General features: G+C 39.6%; 1 protein-coding gene and 1 long non-coding RNA gene across 5 annotated transcripts in view; one reads left to right on the top strand and one right to left on the bottom strand.

Annotated features, from left to right (window-relative positions):
• ADHFE1 (alcohol dehydrogenase iron containing 1) overlaps window positions 1-15,627 on the top strand; it is a 29,867-nt gene extending 14,240 nt beyond the window's left edge. Inside the window, exons 9-14 of one of the 2 annotated variants that reach the window (XM_037802694.1) lie at window positions 70-222; window positions 2,579-2,677; window positions 6,308-6,386; window positions 6,553-6,649; window positions 9,283-9,440; window positions 14,615-15,627. In XM_037802694.1, coding sequence (XP_037658622.1) covers window positions 70-222; window positions 2,579-2,677; window positions 6,308-6,386; window positions 6,553-6,649; window positions 9,283-9,440; window positions 14,615-14,698 — 670 coding nt within the window. In that variant the 3' untranslated portion in view covers window positions 14,699-15,627. Of the gene's footprint in view, window positions 1-69; window positions 223-2,578; window positions 2,678-6,307; window positions 6,387-6,552; window positions 6,650-9,282; window positions 9,441-11,899; window positions 13,610-14,614 lie in introns of those variants that run through there. The other variant, XM_037802695.1, reaches the window with a different exon arrangement.
• Window positions 5,919-18,755, bottom strand: part of LOC119508963 — a 70,126-nt gene continuing 57,289 nt past the window's right edge. For all 3 annotated transcript variants that reach the window (XR_005211600.1, XR_005211602.1, XR_005211601.1), the window contains exon 3: window positions 5,919-6,627. This is a non-coding gene — a long non-coding RNA (uncharacterized LOC119508963). The remainder of the gene's footprint in view (window positions 6,628-18,755) is intronic.

Here is an 18,755-nt window from a genome sequence, read left to right on the forward strand (position 1 = left end):
GTTTTTCAAAATGGAGAGAAGGATGAAGACAACACTTACAATCTGTATATTTTAACTATTTCTTGTTAGCCATGCCCTCGAGTCCTACACGGCCCTTCCCTACCACCTGCGGAGCCCCTGCCCTTCAAACCCTATCACCCGGCCAGCCTACCAAGGGAGCAACCCCATCAGCGACATTTGGGCCATCCACGCGCTGAAGATTGTTTCTAAGTATATGAAGAGGTGGGTCACCCAGGAGGGCACAGAAGCAGGACAGGAAAACCACATTCTGCCCTCACATAAAATATAGCATGCCCAACCCTGAACCATCCTGAGGAGGTAAGTCCATCAGAAGATCAGCCAGTGGACGTGGAGAAGTTCCAGTGGCCACTCACCTCTGAAGGGATAGGTGAGGACAGACGGACACTGCCTCCCTCAGTCTGAAAAGATAAAGGCTGCAAGGTGACAAACAGGAGCCCCCTAATGATGAAGGGTGAAGACAGCATAAATGGAGGTTTATTCATCAAATCCTCAAAACCAAAGCCAGTAATGTGGTTATATGAGTGACTATCCTCATCCTTAGTAAATATACATGGAAGTGTTAGTATTTCAGGAACATGATGTGTACAACCGACTCTCAAACGTTTAGAAAAAAGATAGACAAATTGATGCTGGAAATAGAAAATAGACAGATAGATAGATAGATAGATAGATAGATGGGTGATAGAATGATAGAACATGTGGCAAAATGTTAACATTGAAAAATTTGGCTCTCTAGGTAGGGGATATATTGGAGTTCTCTGTATTGGATTTATTTTTGCAACTGTCCTATAATTTTGAAATTATTTCAATATAAATGTTTATTAAAAAAAAAAAAAAGCCAACACAAGGGGAGTGACATTGAACTTGCCCCCCAGGGCCTACCTGAGAGCCACAGAGGCTGATGGTTGTGCTCCTCCAGAGCCATCCAGAAGCACGTGGAATCAACCCACCAAGTGAACTCACATGAATTTAATTTAATAAAGGAATGTACAGAGTTCACTGTCCCAGGATATTATAAAGGCAGAAAATATAAAAGGATTCCTAAAAGGTTTTGAAAGATTTATGAATGACATAGCCACAATAGGCTCCTGAGAGAGCAAAGATATACTTAGGGATGAAGGCAGGTAACTGAGACATTAAAACATACACAAAGTCAAACTCATTTATTGTATTTATATATAATGGAGGGATAGGGCACTGGCAGGTTAGGCCTGGATATAAGCTCAGTGCCTCATTTGACCTTGAGATAGAAGGTTCCGCCATACACGTGGGTTTGGACATACACTGTGTAGTTGAGAAGACAGAAGGGAAACTTTCAGGCTTGTGGGAGACCAGCAGAGGGACCCAGCAGCATCTAACAGGCAGAGGCAGACCCAGGTCTGGTGAGCCAGTTTGTTTGGCAGGGACAGAAAGCTTGGCAGAACACTAGCTAGAGGTGAGGGGATAAAATGAACAAATGACCCAAGCCCTTCCCTTCCAGAGCTGACTTGGAACATGTACTGTCTCCTTTTTTTTTTTTTTTTTTAACCTGGGAGCCGAGCCCAATAGTTTTGAAGTGTATAAGTTGTACTTTACATTATGCTGTACTATTGCAAGCTAATAAAAAAAAATCAAAGCTCTAAAAAAAATTAACAAATGAAAGACTGGAATTCCCATCATCTGCTTCTTTAGCTTATTGTGTGTTATAAGACAAATAAGGGACCATAGAGTTTTGAGAAGGAGACACAGATGTCTGAGAGTTTCAACACTAAAGGAGGGAAAAGGCGGTGGCATTTTTATTTCCTAACACAACCCCTTGCTCAAGGGAAGATCGCCACAAGCGAAGTGAGAAGTGGGTTCACTTGGCAGCCTCCAGGCATCTTCTCTGGGGCTTATTTTAAAGCAGTGTGTGAAGGAAGACTGGGCTGACTCTGAAAGGGGCCTTTGAGAATCTGCTTTTCTGAAGTAGCACTGGAGACCATAGGGAGTAAGCAAAGTCTTGTCCTACAATAACATCCCACTTCCACAATCATAAATGTTGGAATATATGTGCAGTTTCTACGATACCAAAAGAGGCCCTTAATAGGTCCAACTTGAGGTATGTCACAGGCAGAAGGATGCCAGGGTGGGTTGCATTTGACCTGCTGGTAGACCCAGGCCCCGGGGCTCCTGTCAGCGAGCCAGTCACGGCGCTGTGCATTCTGAGTGTCTGTTTACTTTAACTCCATTCACAGCTTCAGTCACGGTCACTGACACCTGGAGAAAACTGCAGCTCGGAGTACTTTACTAGAGCAGTGTTCAAAATCCAAGGGTCAGTGCTTTGCTTCCCCTGGTGCTTGTATATCACATGAGTACCTGACGGTGTATTTATTATTTCTTTGCCCAGATTATTGAAGAGAAAATATGGTTCCCTTTGGTTTTCGCTGAGAAGACAAGACGTCGTTTGAATAACTTGCCTAATTTTTCTTCCTACGAAGTAGCATTTCTTTCTTTCCAGATCTTTCCCTAAGGCTGCTCTTTCTTCAGCAGGAAATGCCAGTGTTGACATGTTATTGTTAGACAGTCATATCTTTCACAGGGCTGTCAGAAATCCTGAGGATCTGGAAGCGAGGTCTAACATGCACTTGGCGAGTGCTTTCGCGGGCATTGGCTTTGGAAATGCCGGTGTTCATCTGTGGTGAGCTAATTTGAGATTTTGTTTCTTCACGCAAACCGTTGCTTTCAAATTTTAAAAAATGTCTAAAACTTAGGACAAGTGGTAAAATTTAAATATGCGATAGAAAGAAGAAATTTAACTTTAGGTCCCTAAATGTTTTCTTAATTCAAAAGTAATTTATTGGGTCATGAATTTTGGGAAGGGTAGCAGATTTAATGTGATATAATTCACATATACAATTCACCCATTTAAAATGTGCAATTCAGTGGTTTCTAGTATATTCCCAGAGTTGTGCAACCACTACCACAGACACTTTTACAACATTCTTATTACCCTAAAATAAAAAAAAAAACCTGGTACCCTTTAGCTATCACCTGCCAATCCTCCCAACCCTCCAGACCTAGGCAACCACAAGTCTACCTCTATCTCTACAGATCTGCCTATTTTGGATATTTCAAATAAAAGGAATCATACAATATGTGGCAATATGTGGTCTTTTGTATCTGGCTTATTTCACCCAGCATAATGTTTTCGAGATTCATCCATGCTGTAGCATGTACCAGTATTTTATTCCTTTTTATAGCTGAATAGTATTTCATGGTATGATATACCGCATTTTGTTTATCCATTCATCCATTGATAGACACTTGGGTTGTTTCCACTTCTTGTCTGTTATGAATAATACAACTATGAACATTCATGTACAAGTTTTTTGTGTAACTACCTAAGACTGGCATTGCTGGGTCATATGGTAATTCTATATTTAATTTTTTGAGGAACTGCTTGTTTTCCAAAGTGACTGAACCATTTTACATTCCCAAGAGTAGTGTATGAGGGTCCCAGTTTCTCCACATCCTCCCCATGCGTTGTGGATTTTTAAAACCCCAAATGCAGGCTTTTTCCCTCCTATTTTCTCACAAAAAGAGGATCAGAATCTTTGTCAGAACCCAGGATTAATCTTCTTGATCGGAACTTTATTGGTCTGTTGCCTTAAAACTTAAAACCACTGAACACTAAGGAGCAAGAACAGGTCTTTGCTAGGGAGACTGCAATGAAATGGATACCCTCAGACTCAATAGGGGTATAGATGGGCATCACCTTTCCAAAAAAGCAATGGAGCAAAATGCACCCAGAGCCTTAAAAATGTTTAAAGCCCTCCACCCACTAATTTCACTTCTAGGAATCCAGCCTAAAGCAATAACCAAGATGAGATCAAAGAACTTCCTTATAAGGATATTCACCTAGGTATCATTTATAGTTGAGAAATTCGGACGCCACCTAAATTTCCAATAGTTTGGGAATGGTTAACTAAAGTACAATAGTTGGAGAATAAAATTAGAGAAGCCATTAAAAATAATGTTTTAGAAGAATAGAAAATGACATGGGAAAATATTTACAAAGAATATTGAATAGCAACGTATATGTGTATTAATTAATGTGTATAAACAGGCAATGTATAAATCTATATACACACAATTAAATGTATGCTTAAAAAGACTAGAAGGGAATATTCTATAATTGTTATCTCTTATAAATATTATCCAAATAAGATTATGGATAATTTTAATTTTCTGAACAGAACATATATAACTGTTACAATAAAAGAAACTAACCTAAAATTTTGAATTATTGACCTACTGATCAGTTGTTAGAAAGGTGCCTTTGAAAGCTACATGAATCCTTTCACATCATGAAAGCACACTAAGAAACAATGTTCTGAACACTAGGGAGTCTGAGAAAGGGAAAACAGGTTCTAAAGTACCCAATAACTCAGAGAACAGATCGCAACTGTTTTACCAAGGAGCGTAGACTGGGAGCACCAGTTTTTGATAGGTAATCATACAGTTCACCAATATACGCCACCTTTCCACAAAATATAAATCTTCTGGTGAATCAGCACAAAGTCATCCAATAACCTATATAAAAAGACTTGCAGACACTATGGACTATAATTAACAGTAATATCTTAATATTCTTTCATCAACAGTAACAAATGTACCACACCAATACTAGAGATCAATAAGAGGGGGGCTAAGGGGTATGGGATTTTGGGGGTTTTCTTTTTTTTCTTTTTATTTCTTTTTCTAGAATAATGAAATGTTCTAAAACTGGTCATAGTGATAAATGCACCACTATGTGATGATACTGTGAGCCACTGATTGTATACTTTGGATGGATTGTATGGTGTGTGAATACATCTCAATAAAATTGCATTTTAAAAAAATGCAGATCATTCTACTGTTGTAAAGCCTTCATTTTCAATATACTAATTGTAAATATATTAAGTTGATAAAATGTTTATCTTCTGGATCATCTAGTAAACTATAATATCTTCCAATTTGTTCACTAAAAATTCAAGAGGATATAAAGAATTTTTAGTTTAAAAAAAAAGGGTCTGTTCTTGATGACAACTAAATTTAAATAAATTCTCAAGGTAGAATTCAGACAAGGGAATCAGTGAAACTAGAATTGATTAACATAGCTTTTGAGGCTAAAATCATCATTTATTATTCAATTATGTGACATTTGAAAAAATGTATCAATTGTTGACCGGACGAATCACTAGCAGGCCAAGACTTCATGTCTTGGCTTGTAAAACTCCCCGGAACAGTGTCAGGGCAAAATAGAAAATACATGCCTCAAAGCATAAATACAGAAACTTCAAAGTGAATTCTTGACTCTAGAAGTAGTAAGATTAACCGATGTGTTGCGGGAGCAACTTCTGGATCAAGGCTTTTTTTTTTAAAATTCAGTTTTACTGAGATATATTCACATACCATACAATCATCCATGGTGTACAATCAGCTGTTCATAGTACCATCATATAGTTGTGCATTAACCAACCCAATCTATTTTTGAACATTTTCCTTACACCAGAATCAGAATAAAAAATAAAAATAAAAAAAGAACACCCAAATCAGCCCCTCCCCCCATTCCACCCTATTTTTAATTTAGTTTTTGTTCCCATTTTTTGACTCATCTATCCATACACTGGATAAAGGGGGTGTGATCCACAAGGTTTTCACAATCACACTGTCACCCCTTGTGAGCCACATTGTTATACAATCATCTTCAAGAGTCAAGGCTACTGGGTTAGAGTTTGGTAGTTTCAGGTATTTACTTCTAGCTATTCCAATATATTAAAACCGAAAAAGTGTTATCTATATAGTGCATAAGAATGTCCACCAGAGTGACCTTTCGACTCCATTTGAAATCTCTCAGCCACTGAAGCTTTATTTCGTTTCATTTCGCACCCCCCTTTTGGTCAAGATGTTCTCAATCCCACGATGCCGGGTCCAGATTCATCCCTGGGAGTCATATCCTGCGTTGCCAGGGAGATTTACACCCCTGAGCCGTCAGGTCCCAAGTAGGGGGGAAGACAGTGACACTGGATTAAGGCTTTTTGATGGCAGACAGTTCTATTAGTATCTGAACTTGAACACGCCTGAGATTTTGTTAATGAACACACTAAATGTCAAGTGTGTATTAATATATCCTTATATGAGGAAAAAAACAGAACGAATAACTTTATAAGATCACAACACTGTCAAGAGACTGTGAATTGCTGCACTTAAGATTATCTTTGTAATTGTATTTTTACACTGACTTCCTGACATCTGTGTCAACATAAGCAATTTCTTTCTTTTCTAGCCATGGGATGTCTTACCCAATTTCAGGTTTAGTGAAGACGTATAAAGCAAAGGACTACAATGTGGATCACCCACTGGTGGTAAAATAATAACAATAATAATAATAATGAATGATTTAATTGAATTTTATACTCCTTGCAATTTCCTTAAATATACTTGTCACTTCTTGATTGCTTGGAGTACATTTTGAATTTGCAACTCGAAGAAGAGCTGGACCTTCGGTGACTGTGTGTGGTCTCCCTCCAGCCTCACGGCCTCTCTGTGGTGCTCACCGCCCCCGCGGTGTTCACCTTCACGGCGCAGGTGGATCCCGAGCGGCACCTGGAGACGGCAAAAATACTGGGTACGAGCCGTTCCTCATAAATCTGCAACCCACAAATGCAAGCATTTCCCAGGGTTTCTTCTGAAGATTAGCCATAACAGAAAATATCCAAAATATTGCTTTAAGGTGGTTAAATCATAAAATTTCCAAAGTCCTAGCTAGCACTAAAATTCTAAAATTTTATACTCCTGAGAGTCTCTTAACAATGAAATGGGGCCACATATGGTTTATGTTAAGTCTACAGTAATAGTATTTTCTGTTTTCATCTCCAAGGAAAGTGTAACTCTTTATATTCTATTAATGTTGTAAATGGCTTTTGCTATATTTAATAGATTAAAAAATGAATCTAAATCAGGAACCAACAGTAAATACCCAACTGTTGAGACTCTAAACCACTAGAAACTTTACAAAAGGGTTCCCCAAAGAAGAATTTGTTTGCATACTGTAGAATAAATGAGGACTATATAATAAGACACCCAGAAAGCCTTTTGAATCTTACAGGAAAGAAAATTATATTCAGGATAGCTATGGTACTAAGTAATATTCCGGCATTTTTCTAATTCTTTAAAAATAGTAAGCTACTTATTACATACACAAGAACTCTTGTAAGTAGACTAGAGTATTTGGTTAATTTTTAAAACCTCTTATTCCCCCTACCTGTATTCAAGGTAGGAAGGGAAAGGCTGAAAAGAAAACTTCATTGTGCTTTTCTAGCACAGCCGTTGGAAAGATTATTTCCAAGAAGGTAGGAATAACCGCAGACATCCTTCTGCATGTACCACGTCACATCCACTTCTTGCTCACACTCTGACACTTGTTCTCCCGCTGAGTTCCAAGTGATGTGTTGGGAATACTAATGACAGGAGCTCAGAGCAAATAAGCAGAGCCCAGGCTTGATTTCCCAGCGTGTGCCTTGGGAAACATCCTGCACTTTGCCAGGGATCCTGTTTCCCTTTTCCCTTTCTGACTGGGGATGTTGCTCAGCAATATGTTGGGATGCAAACGCCTTTGTAAATATGCAAACTGTGTAAAGAGGAGGGAGATGAAATACATTTACCGGAAATGGGAAAATCTTAGAGAATTAAAGCTACCAACTCCAGGAAACCAACAATATTACTAAAAGGGCAGTTCCTCCATTGGACAAAAACTCCAAGCTGGAGGAACCCTCAGTTCTTTCCTCTTGCATGGGAAATTTCGCTTAATGTTATTATTCCATTCTTAGCCGTTAAAATATTTTGATTCTCTATGTAATCCTAGATTTCTTAGCATTAGACCAATTTATTCTCTTTCCTACCATCCCTTTTTTCTACAACAGCTCACAGAAAACCCAGAGGTGTATGTTTCATGGCAGTCATCCTAGAAACATAAGACCTCATAAACCTTGTGTCACACATCACCTTTCCACTTGATCTGTATTTTAGCTGCCACCAGATGACACAGCGAGGTTTATCGCTCTCCCAACAAGCTGAATGATCTTGTTCTATTTATACCTTTTTCTGGATTATTCAAACAGTTCTCACTGTCATAGACGAGAAAGGTTAGGACTGATTTAATAATGTGCTTCAAGTACATGGAGGCAAAAGGCACATTCTGATCTCGTATTGACCAAAACAAGAGAAGGTGGACTTTGACTACAGCATGAAGCCTTTTGGATAGTCTTTGGGTACTGCTGCATTCCGTTGGTAGAATGTTTAACTTCTTGGCAGTGAATGGGTTCAACTAGGACAGAGGAGGGTTTGCTGAGCATTGTAGGATCAGTTCCTTTTGTCTGGGAACATTCACTGCCACCCTGCTTAAAGGCAGAACATCCTGGCTTTTCCAGATTTAAGTCTATGATTTGTTGTAAGTATTAAGACTAAAAATTCTGCCTTACAAATCCTGACACTTTGCAACCTTCTCACTTCATTGATAACATTATTGTCTACATGTTAAGCACTGTTTTCTGAGACTCTTCATGTTCTCAGTTCTGCACTACTGGTTTTGCAATATTTATTTAGAGGAACCTACTCTGCCCTTTGGCAACAGAGCCCAAAATGAAAGATTTTATAATGGCAGAGAGAAAATATTTCCTTTCCCAACCAGATGGAATCTATTTTTGTCATACTTATTTTCCTACTTTTTTGCAGTTAATTTTGGAGTTTTCGTATTTCTATATCCTTGTCTCACAAGGTGTTTGCAAAGGAGTTCTTCATATGTTGCTATGAGAAAAAAACATTAAGCACGTAAACCTCTAGATGTCAGCAAATTCCAACCCTTGAAAATCACATATGCTATGTTTTCTCCTACAAATGTTCGTTCCTCTTCATCCAAACACCAGCCTTTTCCTCAGTCTCCATTCTGTGCCTCTTTGCTTTGCTCTGTTTTTCCTTGCCCCACCAAAGAAAAAGAAATGGCAGTTCCTTGGAAAGGTGAGAGGGAAGTTAGCTTCCCCAGATGACTTCTGCTCTCTGTGCCCTCGTGGTGGCCTGGCCCATCTGTCTTCTGGAGATTGGTCATTTCCACCACCTCCGGGTGGGGCTCAGTGGTGCCCTGTCCTTGGAGTGAGGGAGGTGACAGCATCTGCACCTCGTGTGTTCATTCAGCTGATACCATGGCTGACTGACACCCAGAACCACCTCCTCCTCCCTGTACAGTGGGGGCTTTATGTCTTCCAGGAGCCGACATCAGTACTGCCAGGGACCAAGACGCTGGGCTTGTCTTGGCAGACACACTTCGGAAATTCTTGTTCGACCTAAATGTTGATGATGGCCTGGCTGCCATTGGATACTCCAAGGCTGATATCCCTGCCCTAGTGAAAGGAACCCTACCCCAGGTAAGAGAGAGGCAGCGTTCCTCCCACCCCACCCCCACCCCTTCCAAGCAGCACAGAGCTAACCTTTTCATTTCTTTTCAGGAACTTCATGGTCCATTTCGTATGTGTAAGGGGGTAAAAACCCAGGGGTCCTCCAGGGGCTTCCCACCCAATGAGAAGGTGCCAAGGCCTCTTCATACTTATGTTTTTCCATAAAAACTGTGGCTAATGTAAAGTTCCTATGATGCAACTGAAAGGATCCTTTATAAAAATTCAAGGCAAAACAGCTGAATTTATTTCAAACTATGGCAAAATTTCCCTTTTCTCCATTTCTTTTGAGGGTCCCCTATAAAACTATGTGAAACTGTTTCAGAAGGGCCACAAGTATTCTTTTCCATGATAGAGAGTTAACAAAATTCTATTTTGTGAAGAATAGACATGGCCTTTAAATGAAGACTATTACAAAATCTTTTCAACATCTTTAGGGGATTGTATATTTTATACCTATGTCACTTTAAACTATTTATTTAAATGTTGCTAAAGAATTTAAATTGCGCTGTCATCCTTTATGGGTAGAAGCATAATAGTTTTAAATTCCCCCTCCCAAGGTTCTCATGAAGGGAGTTGATCCCTCACTGGACTTCAATTTAAGTTCAGATACTCTTGTGCTGTAGCATCAGAATCTAATAGGCCAAGATCCTGTTCATTGCTATTCGCCATAAAGTAGAGATCTCAGAGTCATGAGCACTTTGCTTGTGAACCAGCCCAAATACTCACCCAGCACGCTCACTTAGTCCTCCCGCCAAATACGGACAGGCAGTGATCCAATAAAGCACGTCCCCCAAGGTGGAGGCATTCATGGCTCACTCCCTGACATTGCAATAGTGTCAACAATTGGAATATCCACTTGTACCAAGTCCTGCTAACCACAAATAGCAGTGCTTTTCCCTTGCCCCATTCCAGTTAAGCAAGGGCCTCAAATGAGCTGCTGCTTCTCCACTTGGTAAGTACTTAAAATGCTGTAGACCTCACCACTCTCATAAGGTAATATTTGTATAGATTGGGTTCACCAACTCACATGGTGCCAGGTAGGTGTTGTTAATGATCAAAGTTACGTGAGGCCATGGGAAGTGTGGGGACTACGTGACCTGGAAAGCACATGACCCCATCTGGTTGGGTGAGCAGCTGTTCAGCTACAATTTATTATTGTCAAGCATAAATTCAGGTCCCAGGCAGAACTTCCAATTCTCAAGAAAAATCAGCCATGTGAATATTTGTATTGAATTCCCTGATTTTCCAATATATAAACCAAGTATGGTCCATGGGCCATGAGTTTACAGCCCCTGATTTAGATTCAGGCTCAGTGGATTCACTTGCATCAAGATATATAAATGAATGAGAAGCAGAGGGGTCTCAGAGTCCATTGGAGCCTAGTCAAAGCCCCTGGGCTAACCCACAACCCCTTGCTTCTTGCCCATAAGCCCATAAAGCCTCTGGCTTTTATGGCATAGGGCTCGTGAAGCTGTACATTCTGCAAGGGAGTCTTGGAAAAGAACTGTTTTTTCAATCCAGGAAAGTGTTCAGGAGGATGTGTTTGTCTACCTCCAAGAACAGTATCCATGATTTTCCGATGAAACTGTATGATATTCTTGGCCATCTAATTGCTGGCGCCAATGCATCTTCCTGCCGTTAGCACAAATTGGCAAGTGTTTACTGTTTTAATTCTACTGTGTTCCAACTCTCACTTTCAAAGGCTGTTCCAGACAGCAGTAGATTCAGACCAACATTTGCGATCAAACACTAAAATAACAAATTAATTAGGTATCATCCTGGATGCCTGAGTACATATGTCATACTAGGAAATTACAGGTAGCAAAACCAACTTAATTAGAGAAAACTAATCTCTTACTTCGATAAAAGGTGGTAGAAAAATTGAATCAAGTCATGTCTATAAAGTAGGAAGCCAGGTTTTCCTCAAGCTGTTTTCACAGTGCAGCTTGTTAGCTGCCTTCTTTCCTTTGATCATGTTTTCATGATTGGGAAAAACAGTTTTAATTAACTTGCATTTTGCATTCGTGATTGGGAAAAATATGGTTAGTTTTAATTAACTTGCATTTTGGAGATGACATGATATGTGTGTTGTGTGTGCCTGTGTGTATTTTCATCGATTCATAGGACTTTAGAAGGAATCAGAAATAAGCTTGTCCATTTTACAGATAAAGAACTGTGGGATTTGGGGTTTTATTGTTTTGTGTGTTTTTTTGGCAGCACTGAACATTTGACAGGAATGCTATAGCAACTTTAGATTTTACACATGTGGTAGACTAATCTTCACTTATTAATATCTACAGGATTTAAGGTAGTGAAAGGGATATGTTGGTTCCTGCAAGGAATATTGCCAGAAAAAATTATTTCATATAGTCGACATTTGATAAAGGTTCTTTTATGTTCAGCAACATGAGATTGGTTTTCTCTGGAAGGAACCACCAGTCCCGAATCCTTGATCAAACACCACAGCCATGCTGGAGACAGCAAAGAGCACCCCTGTGTATAGAGGTTCCAACTGCCAGGGCCGGGCAACGGGCAAGAAAAAATTAATCTTCGAAGCTGGATTTCTGAAACCTCTGGAAAGAAACATTTATATTTCAAATCAAAACATTTCATTACCAAGGAGCGCTGTCTACCAAAATGAGAACTTCCACTCCCTGGCAGACCGGCCAGCTGAAATGTTGTTATTTTATGGATGTGCTAAAAGTAGTCGTCTGAATTTATTTCAGTGCCCAAGTTAATCAGTCGTCCTTCGTCTTACATGTCAATAAATAATAGCACATTGCTGAACTGCCATCTGAGGAAGTTTCACTTTTATATGATACAGTTGATGTGTGTAGGAACAAATCCAAAACTTCAAGTCCTTGCCCCGTTTAAGCCACTGGAGTTAAAAATGTAAAAGAGAAACTCAGCTCGGGCTTGGCCTTGCAGTACTTCTAAGAGCTCTGAGCTACTTCAGTGAAGATCATTTTAACAGGATCATCTCAAGGGGCTGTGGGCTGTCAGATGAGACACTCCCCTATTATAAACAGAATAGTTTGGCAATAACCTTCATCCAGAGCAGACCCTGAACTTCAGTATTTTACTCTGCCACAAGCACATACATAGGTTACCATAAACAAGTCTCTGCTTTGCTACGGATTTTCAAAATCCTTTAGGGCCTCTGAAAGATCTGCTGAGATTTCAAAATTTACTGTTGCCTCCTCTATACTCGTCGGTATTGTCCCTAACCTTCTATTCCCTTCTGTCCATCGGTCCATGCTTCCTTCCGTTCATTCACCCTTTCACTTAACTATTTATTGAGACCTCCTATATATACTAGGTGGTACACAGAATACGCTGGGGAGGAAAACAAAGTTCCTTTCCTACCTCATGGAGCGTACGTTCTATTGGAGGGAGACTGTCAAATATACTAAAAAGATGAGATATCGGTGAGATCATTTAGGACAATGATTAATGGTGGGAAGAAAAAAACTGAGTCGCTGGATAGTGATTCGGCATGGGGCAGTGGGGAGGCATCTTTGTGAGGGTGATCAGGGAAGGCTTCTCTGACCCGGTGGGAAGATCTGGGGAAAGCATTCGGGCAGGGGGTTGGCAAGGGGAGGGACCCTAGGACAGGGTCGAGTTCACGTTCATGGGACTGAAAGGGAACACGGGGCTCCGTGGGTAAGCCAGTGGAAGGCAGAGTTAGAGCCGGGCAAGAAACCGGGCCAGCTCAGGCCAGGCAGGTGTTAGAGGCTGCGGTGAGAGGTTTGCGTTTTGTTCTCTTTGGCCTGGGAGGTCATTGGAGAGTGTTAGGCAAGGGAATGGTAGGATCAGATTTACACTGGAGGATCACTCTGGCTGCCTGCTGAAGGGAGAATGAACTATAGGGGACAAGAGTGGAGCAGAAATGGAAAGAGAGAGCACTGAGGAGGCCACTCAAGTAGAACAGACAAGGAGGCTGGTAACAAACTCACACAGTGGAACAGGAGGTGATAGGTGGACGGATGTGGGGCTCATTTTGGAGGCAAGTATGACAGACTTGCTGATGGATTGAATGTGTAGGCAAGGCTGAAAGGGGAATCAAGAATGATGCCCAGGTTTTTACCTGAGTTACTGGGCATCATTTCCGAGATTAGGAAAATGAGATGGGGAGGCAGAGGGGGAAGTTGGGGTTCTATCATGTATTTGTGAACTTTGAGGTGCCAGTATCCCCCATCCCTACCAGCTGCAGAAACTGGACAAACAACTGTTGTACACCTACTATGTGCCAAGCTCTCTGGTAGTCACTGGGTATGGAGCAATGAGCACAGCAGAGCCCCTGTCCTCATGGAGCTTCCCTCTTGTACCAGGGAGGCTCCCAGGCAAACGATCATAACAAAGAAACAGACTGAGAGCATGAAAATGGAATCCAAAGCATGGCACCTAGTCTTCCTTAATTTCTTTTAGGCCCAGAAATCTGGACACAGCAAAGTCATCATGATATTTTCTAATCCCCTATTGAAGAGAGACAAAGGACCTACTGATGGGCATATAAATAGCAGTGGGATGTACAGCTGTCTTCGCTGACTTCACTTATAATAATCATTGAAGAAATTAAGCAAATCCCTGAACTAGTTGGGGAAGGTAGAGATAAAACCTTAGTTAGTTTAATAATAATAATAAAGGAGTCACTTGTTACAGGTAGCCTGAAACTTGATATCCTAATGAAGTCTTTTTGAATATACCATAAGTTCAGGTTACAAACTGCACAGTATTTGGAATCCAGGACATCCCTGGGTCTGTTTTCCTTGTCCGCACATGCCGGGCCTGGGGCATGCTCTCCACACCCAGAGAGCCTGGCCGAGGTTGCGGGCCGGCATGCTTGGTCATTATTGGGGGTGTGCTCCCTGAGATGCTTTGGTTCTGTACACCGAGCAAAAGGCTATTGCAAGTGCATAAGGCAAGGGGCGATGGCTTTTAAAAGCTTCATGGGAGAGAGTCATTACTTGATATGTTTCTGCGCTGGGTATCTGCTAGTACAAAGAATACAAGAAATACAGTGTTTAAAGATAAGACTGTTATCAAATCACTGTTTCTTGTGGCCAAGTTAATTTACATAATATGAAGCTTTTACAAACTGTCTTTTCAAAACCCTGGATAACTCCTTTGATTTACTCTTCCAGGAAAGGGTCACCAAGCTTGCACCACGTCCTCAGTCAGAAGAGGATCTGTCTGCTCTCTTTGAAGCTTCCATGAAACTATATTAATTTTTTAATTTTAACTGAAAGAATTACCATTGACCATCCTAATTCTGGAAACAGGAGTTGATCTGGCCAGTCCTCTGTCTTCTCATCTCTACATATAACTCATCTGTTACTAGTTTGAATGTGAAATAAATTTATACTGCAGAAGATTCCCTGATCTTTGGAGTCAAGCTACTTCCACTACTTGCATAAAACAGGCTGGACAAATGCTCGCTATGTCAGACTCCTGGGTCAGGCTCCTTGTCCCAAACCCCATACAACACTGCCCCTGCTGCATGTATCAAATTGGCAAAAACTCGGTATCTGTCAAAAATGTAAATGCATGTATCCTATGCCCACCAATTCTATGTCTAGAAATTTATCCCACAGAAATACTAGCACAAGTATATAAAGAAATAAGGCAAGGATGTTTGTGGCAGCACTTTTTCTAATAATACAAAATTTGAAACAGTCTAAATATTCCTTAATAGACAAATCATAATATATCAAACAATAGAATACTCTAGTGCTGTTAGTAAGAATGAAGTAACTGGAAATAAGTCTATGATATAATACTCAGTAGAAAAAAACAAGTAAGTTGCAGAACAATTATATATTTGCATGGTCTGATTTTTACTTTTTCACATATATGTAAATATACAGATCTGCATATGCATTGAAACAACCCAGAAAGGTGTGCATCAAAAAATTAAAAGTTATCAGTGGGGAAATAGACTTTGAGTTGTGTAAAATTAAGAGGAAACTTTCACTTTTTACTTTATAAACACCTACATTGTTTGCACATATTTTTCTAATTTTCAAAAAGGGGACGAAAAAGAGAAAAATATCACTTTACCATTTTAAGTGAAGTTTGTCTTAGTTTGTCTTATTTTATGAAAATACTAGTAATTATAATATTTAAAAGGCAGAAATAAATCCAAAGTGGTAAAATATTAAAGTGAATAGATTGCTGTTTTGAAGAAAACACTAACATCCTTACATGGTCATTCCCTCTTTGGAAAAATGTTTCTGGTGCTCACAATAAATTAATTCAAAAGCAAGCAGGTTTACATTACCTTGTGAATAGACTCCAAGGAGCAAGATAATCTGCCTCCCTGTGATTCCCAACCTACAGAAATTTCCATGGCTCATTTTACCTCCCAGAGATTTCCTCCATGGAGTTTGCCTGCTCAGGTTTTGCAGTATGTATCTGTACTTGTGGATTGACTCATGTTTTAAATTGAATTTTTAACCTTATAAATAAATACTGCATATATAATTACATTAGGATTTTTTAAAAACTGAATGAGGAAGGAATTATTATGTCTTTCAACAGGCCTGCACCCACTTTATCTCTATAAAGGTCTTTATTCTGTTGAGATTTTTATGTAGCATTTTAAATAATGTCTATTAGGGTTTTTTTCTAACTACATACATAAAATATGTTCAGTACCCAAATCTGATAATACAAAGATAAACACAAAATAAAACAGTTGTTAATACCACAGTATCTGAAAGATAACCACTGTTTAAAATTTGGTATATGTTCTTCCAGTAAAATTCTAGACATAAATATTTTGTGCACTGTTTAAAATTTGTATATGTTCTTCCAGTAATATTCTAGACATAAATATTTTGTGTGTATACATACATATATACACTTTTACTTAGAAACGGTATCATTAAATATTATTTTAATTCCTACAGAACATTCAAAATCATTATACCAAGTGCCCAAAAGGCAAGCGTAAGATGGCGCCAACAGAGTTTCAGGTGTCCCTTGCAGACCACATCTAGCTAAAATTCCCTCCAGGTTTTCAGGAGAATCATGGATTCAGAGAGCAGAAGCTGTGTGAATGAGGTAGAGAACAGCCAGACTCTCTGCCAATCTGAGATACTTCAGGAAACTTCAGTAAAAGTCATTAATGAATGTCTTAAAATACATTTGGCATAGGAAAAATGGCAAAACACCAAGAGTATATACATCTCCTCCCCCCAAAAAAGTCCAGGTAAGTTCTAGGACTCCTCTAAGATGTTCTGCAAGTTGATGTGGCATCATGAAAGGCGCATTAGACAAGGGGCAGGGCCCTGGGTTCTGCTCCAGCCCTATGACCTGTCTTAATCTTACTTGATTCAACCAAATCCTTGTCCAGCTTGAAAATGCTATGGCTAGATCTTATGTACATCCTTGTCTTTAACGTGAGATTTTGAGTTTGGGAAATCCAATGTAAAGTAATATGAAATATAAAAAATGCATTCTCTCTCTGTCTTAAATGTTCAGTGCCTTTCCTAACGGTAGCCAGATGTCTCAATGTGACTCACCAGAAGTGTTTGGTATTCATATTGATGATGATGCTGTAGAGGAAGAATTTAAAGGCCAAGCATGAAGAAACAGACTCAAAGCCTTGATTTTTTTTTTTTCTTAATACCTATCATTTTGGTCCTTACAATTTGAGAATATGGAAAAGATGTGTTTCTTGACCTACCAGATATTAAGAGTCTGAGATAGGAAATTACACCCATTTCTACAAATCAAACACTGGCAGCTCATACTTTGATGCTTCAGAGATAACAATTAAGTGCGTTTATTTGAGTCTTACTTTCTTATTGATTTCCTTTAAAAGATCAAAAATTCATAGGAATCACATCTCCGTTTATATGGATTAATTTACTTGCTAAGGCAAGGAAAAGTAAATGAATAGTATTCAAAAGTTTGTATAATACTACTTTCATGAAACTATCATCTAAGGTGGCATTATCACTCAAAATATATGCACATCCCTAATTTATTTTGTGATAAAAAATATTAATGTTTTATTTATTGTCTGTTGCTCTCCCCAACACAAGGTCTATGGTGACAGGGACCTTGTCTAGTTTGCTCATTTCTGTATCTCCAGACCCTAGTAAAACAGTATTTGGCACATAGTAGGTGCTTAGTAAATATATATTGAATCCATGAATATATACATGTATAACTGTTATTTACATAAAGGCAATAGTACTACACATACTCTAGAACCTGCTTTCTTTCACTTAATGTCAGTTCATATACATATTCCCTCCTCCTTTTTCATTGTCCAAATAGGTTGTGTTTGTATGCTTTATTGTCAAGTGTCACAATAAACAGCCAACTCATTTTGTGCTCTTGTCCCTTCTCTGAGCACAGGAAGGGCTGTGTTGAGCTTGGCATTGTTTGCAGAGCTGTGGACACAGCTGTGGGGTGTTTTCAAGCAGTCCATGAAATAAGTCTGCCCTTGTAAAATACAGACAAGTACAGTATCAAAATAAAGAGACTAAAAATTGCTTTTCTGGCCTTTTAACCCTAGAAAAGATTAATGGTTGTTTGCATTAGAGATTGTGCCCCTAATGAGGGACTGTTGCCTCTGGGGAATGGGTATGAGAAGGGGGACATTTCACCTCTGGGTCAGCGCGGCACATGGCTGCCATGTCCCTGATGGCCAGCAACCCTGAACGAGACAGCTGCCGGGACTCCACCAGTAAGTGCCTGGTCCTCCGGGAGCCGCTGAGGCCGCCAGTCCCGCATCCCAGCGATCACCATCACAATGGCCTGGGGGAAGGCAGCCTCCATGGACAAGCCACGCTTTGAATGGGCAGAGATCAGTTCTTGAAGCCTTAGGTTGAATTCCTGGCAGCTGGGGGCTGGGGGTTGGGGACTGGAGGGGGTGGTCCACCTTCTCATGCTATTATTCCACTAGTCTTTCCAACTGTTCAAAACACTCTCGGAATAAATGCAACCCTTCTGCAAACTACAATAACTGAGGTTTTTTTAAAAAATATTTTCTGTTCATTTATCTGTTTGAGCTTTTGTCCCAGGTGAAAACCCTCATGAAGCTATGTGTAGGACAGCTAACTCACAATAACTCTATTTCATTCCTCTGGCTTTAAATATCTACTTTTTATTTGGGTACTTTTCTTTGGTTTTCCAGTTTATAAAATTGGAAACTTATTAAAATAATCATGAGAGAAAAAAGACAAAAAACTACTCATAATCCCACTACCCAAACAGCTGCTGTCATTTGACACATTTCCTTTCAAACTGTTTTCCTTTTGGTGGTGCCAT

This window comes from Choloepus didactylus, chromosome 14 (assembly GCF_015220235.1).
Source record: "Choloepus didactylus isolate mChoDid1 chromosome 14, mChoDid1.pri, whole genome shotgun sequence".
NCBI lineage: Eukaryota > Metazoa > Chordata > Mammalia > Pilosa > Megalonychidae > Choloepus > Choloepus didactylus.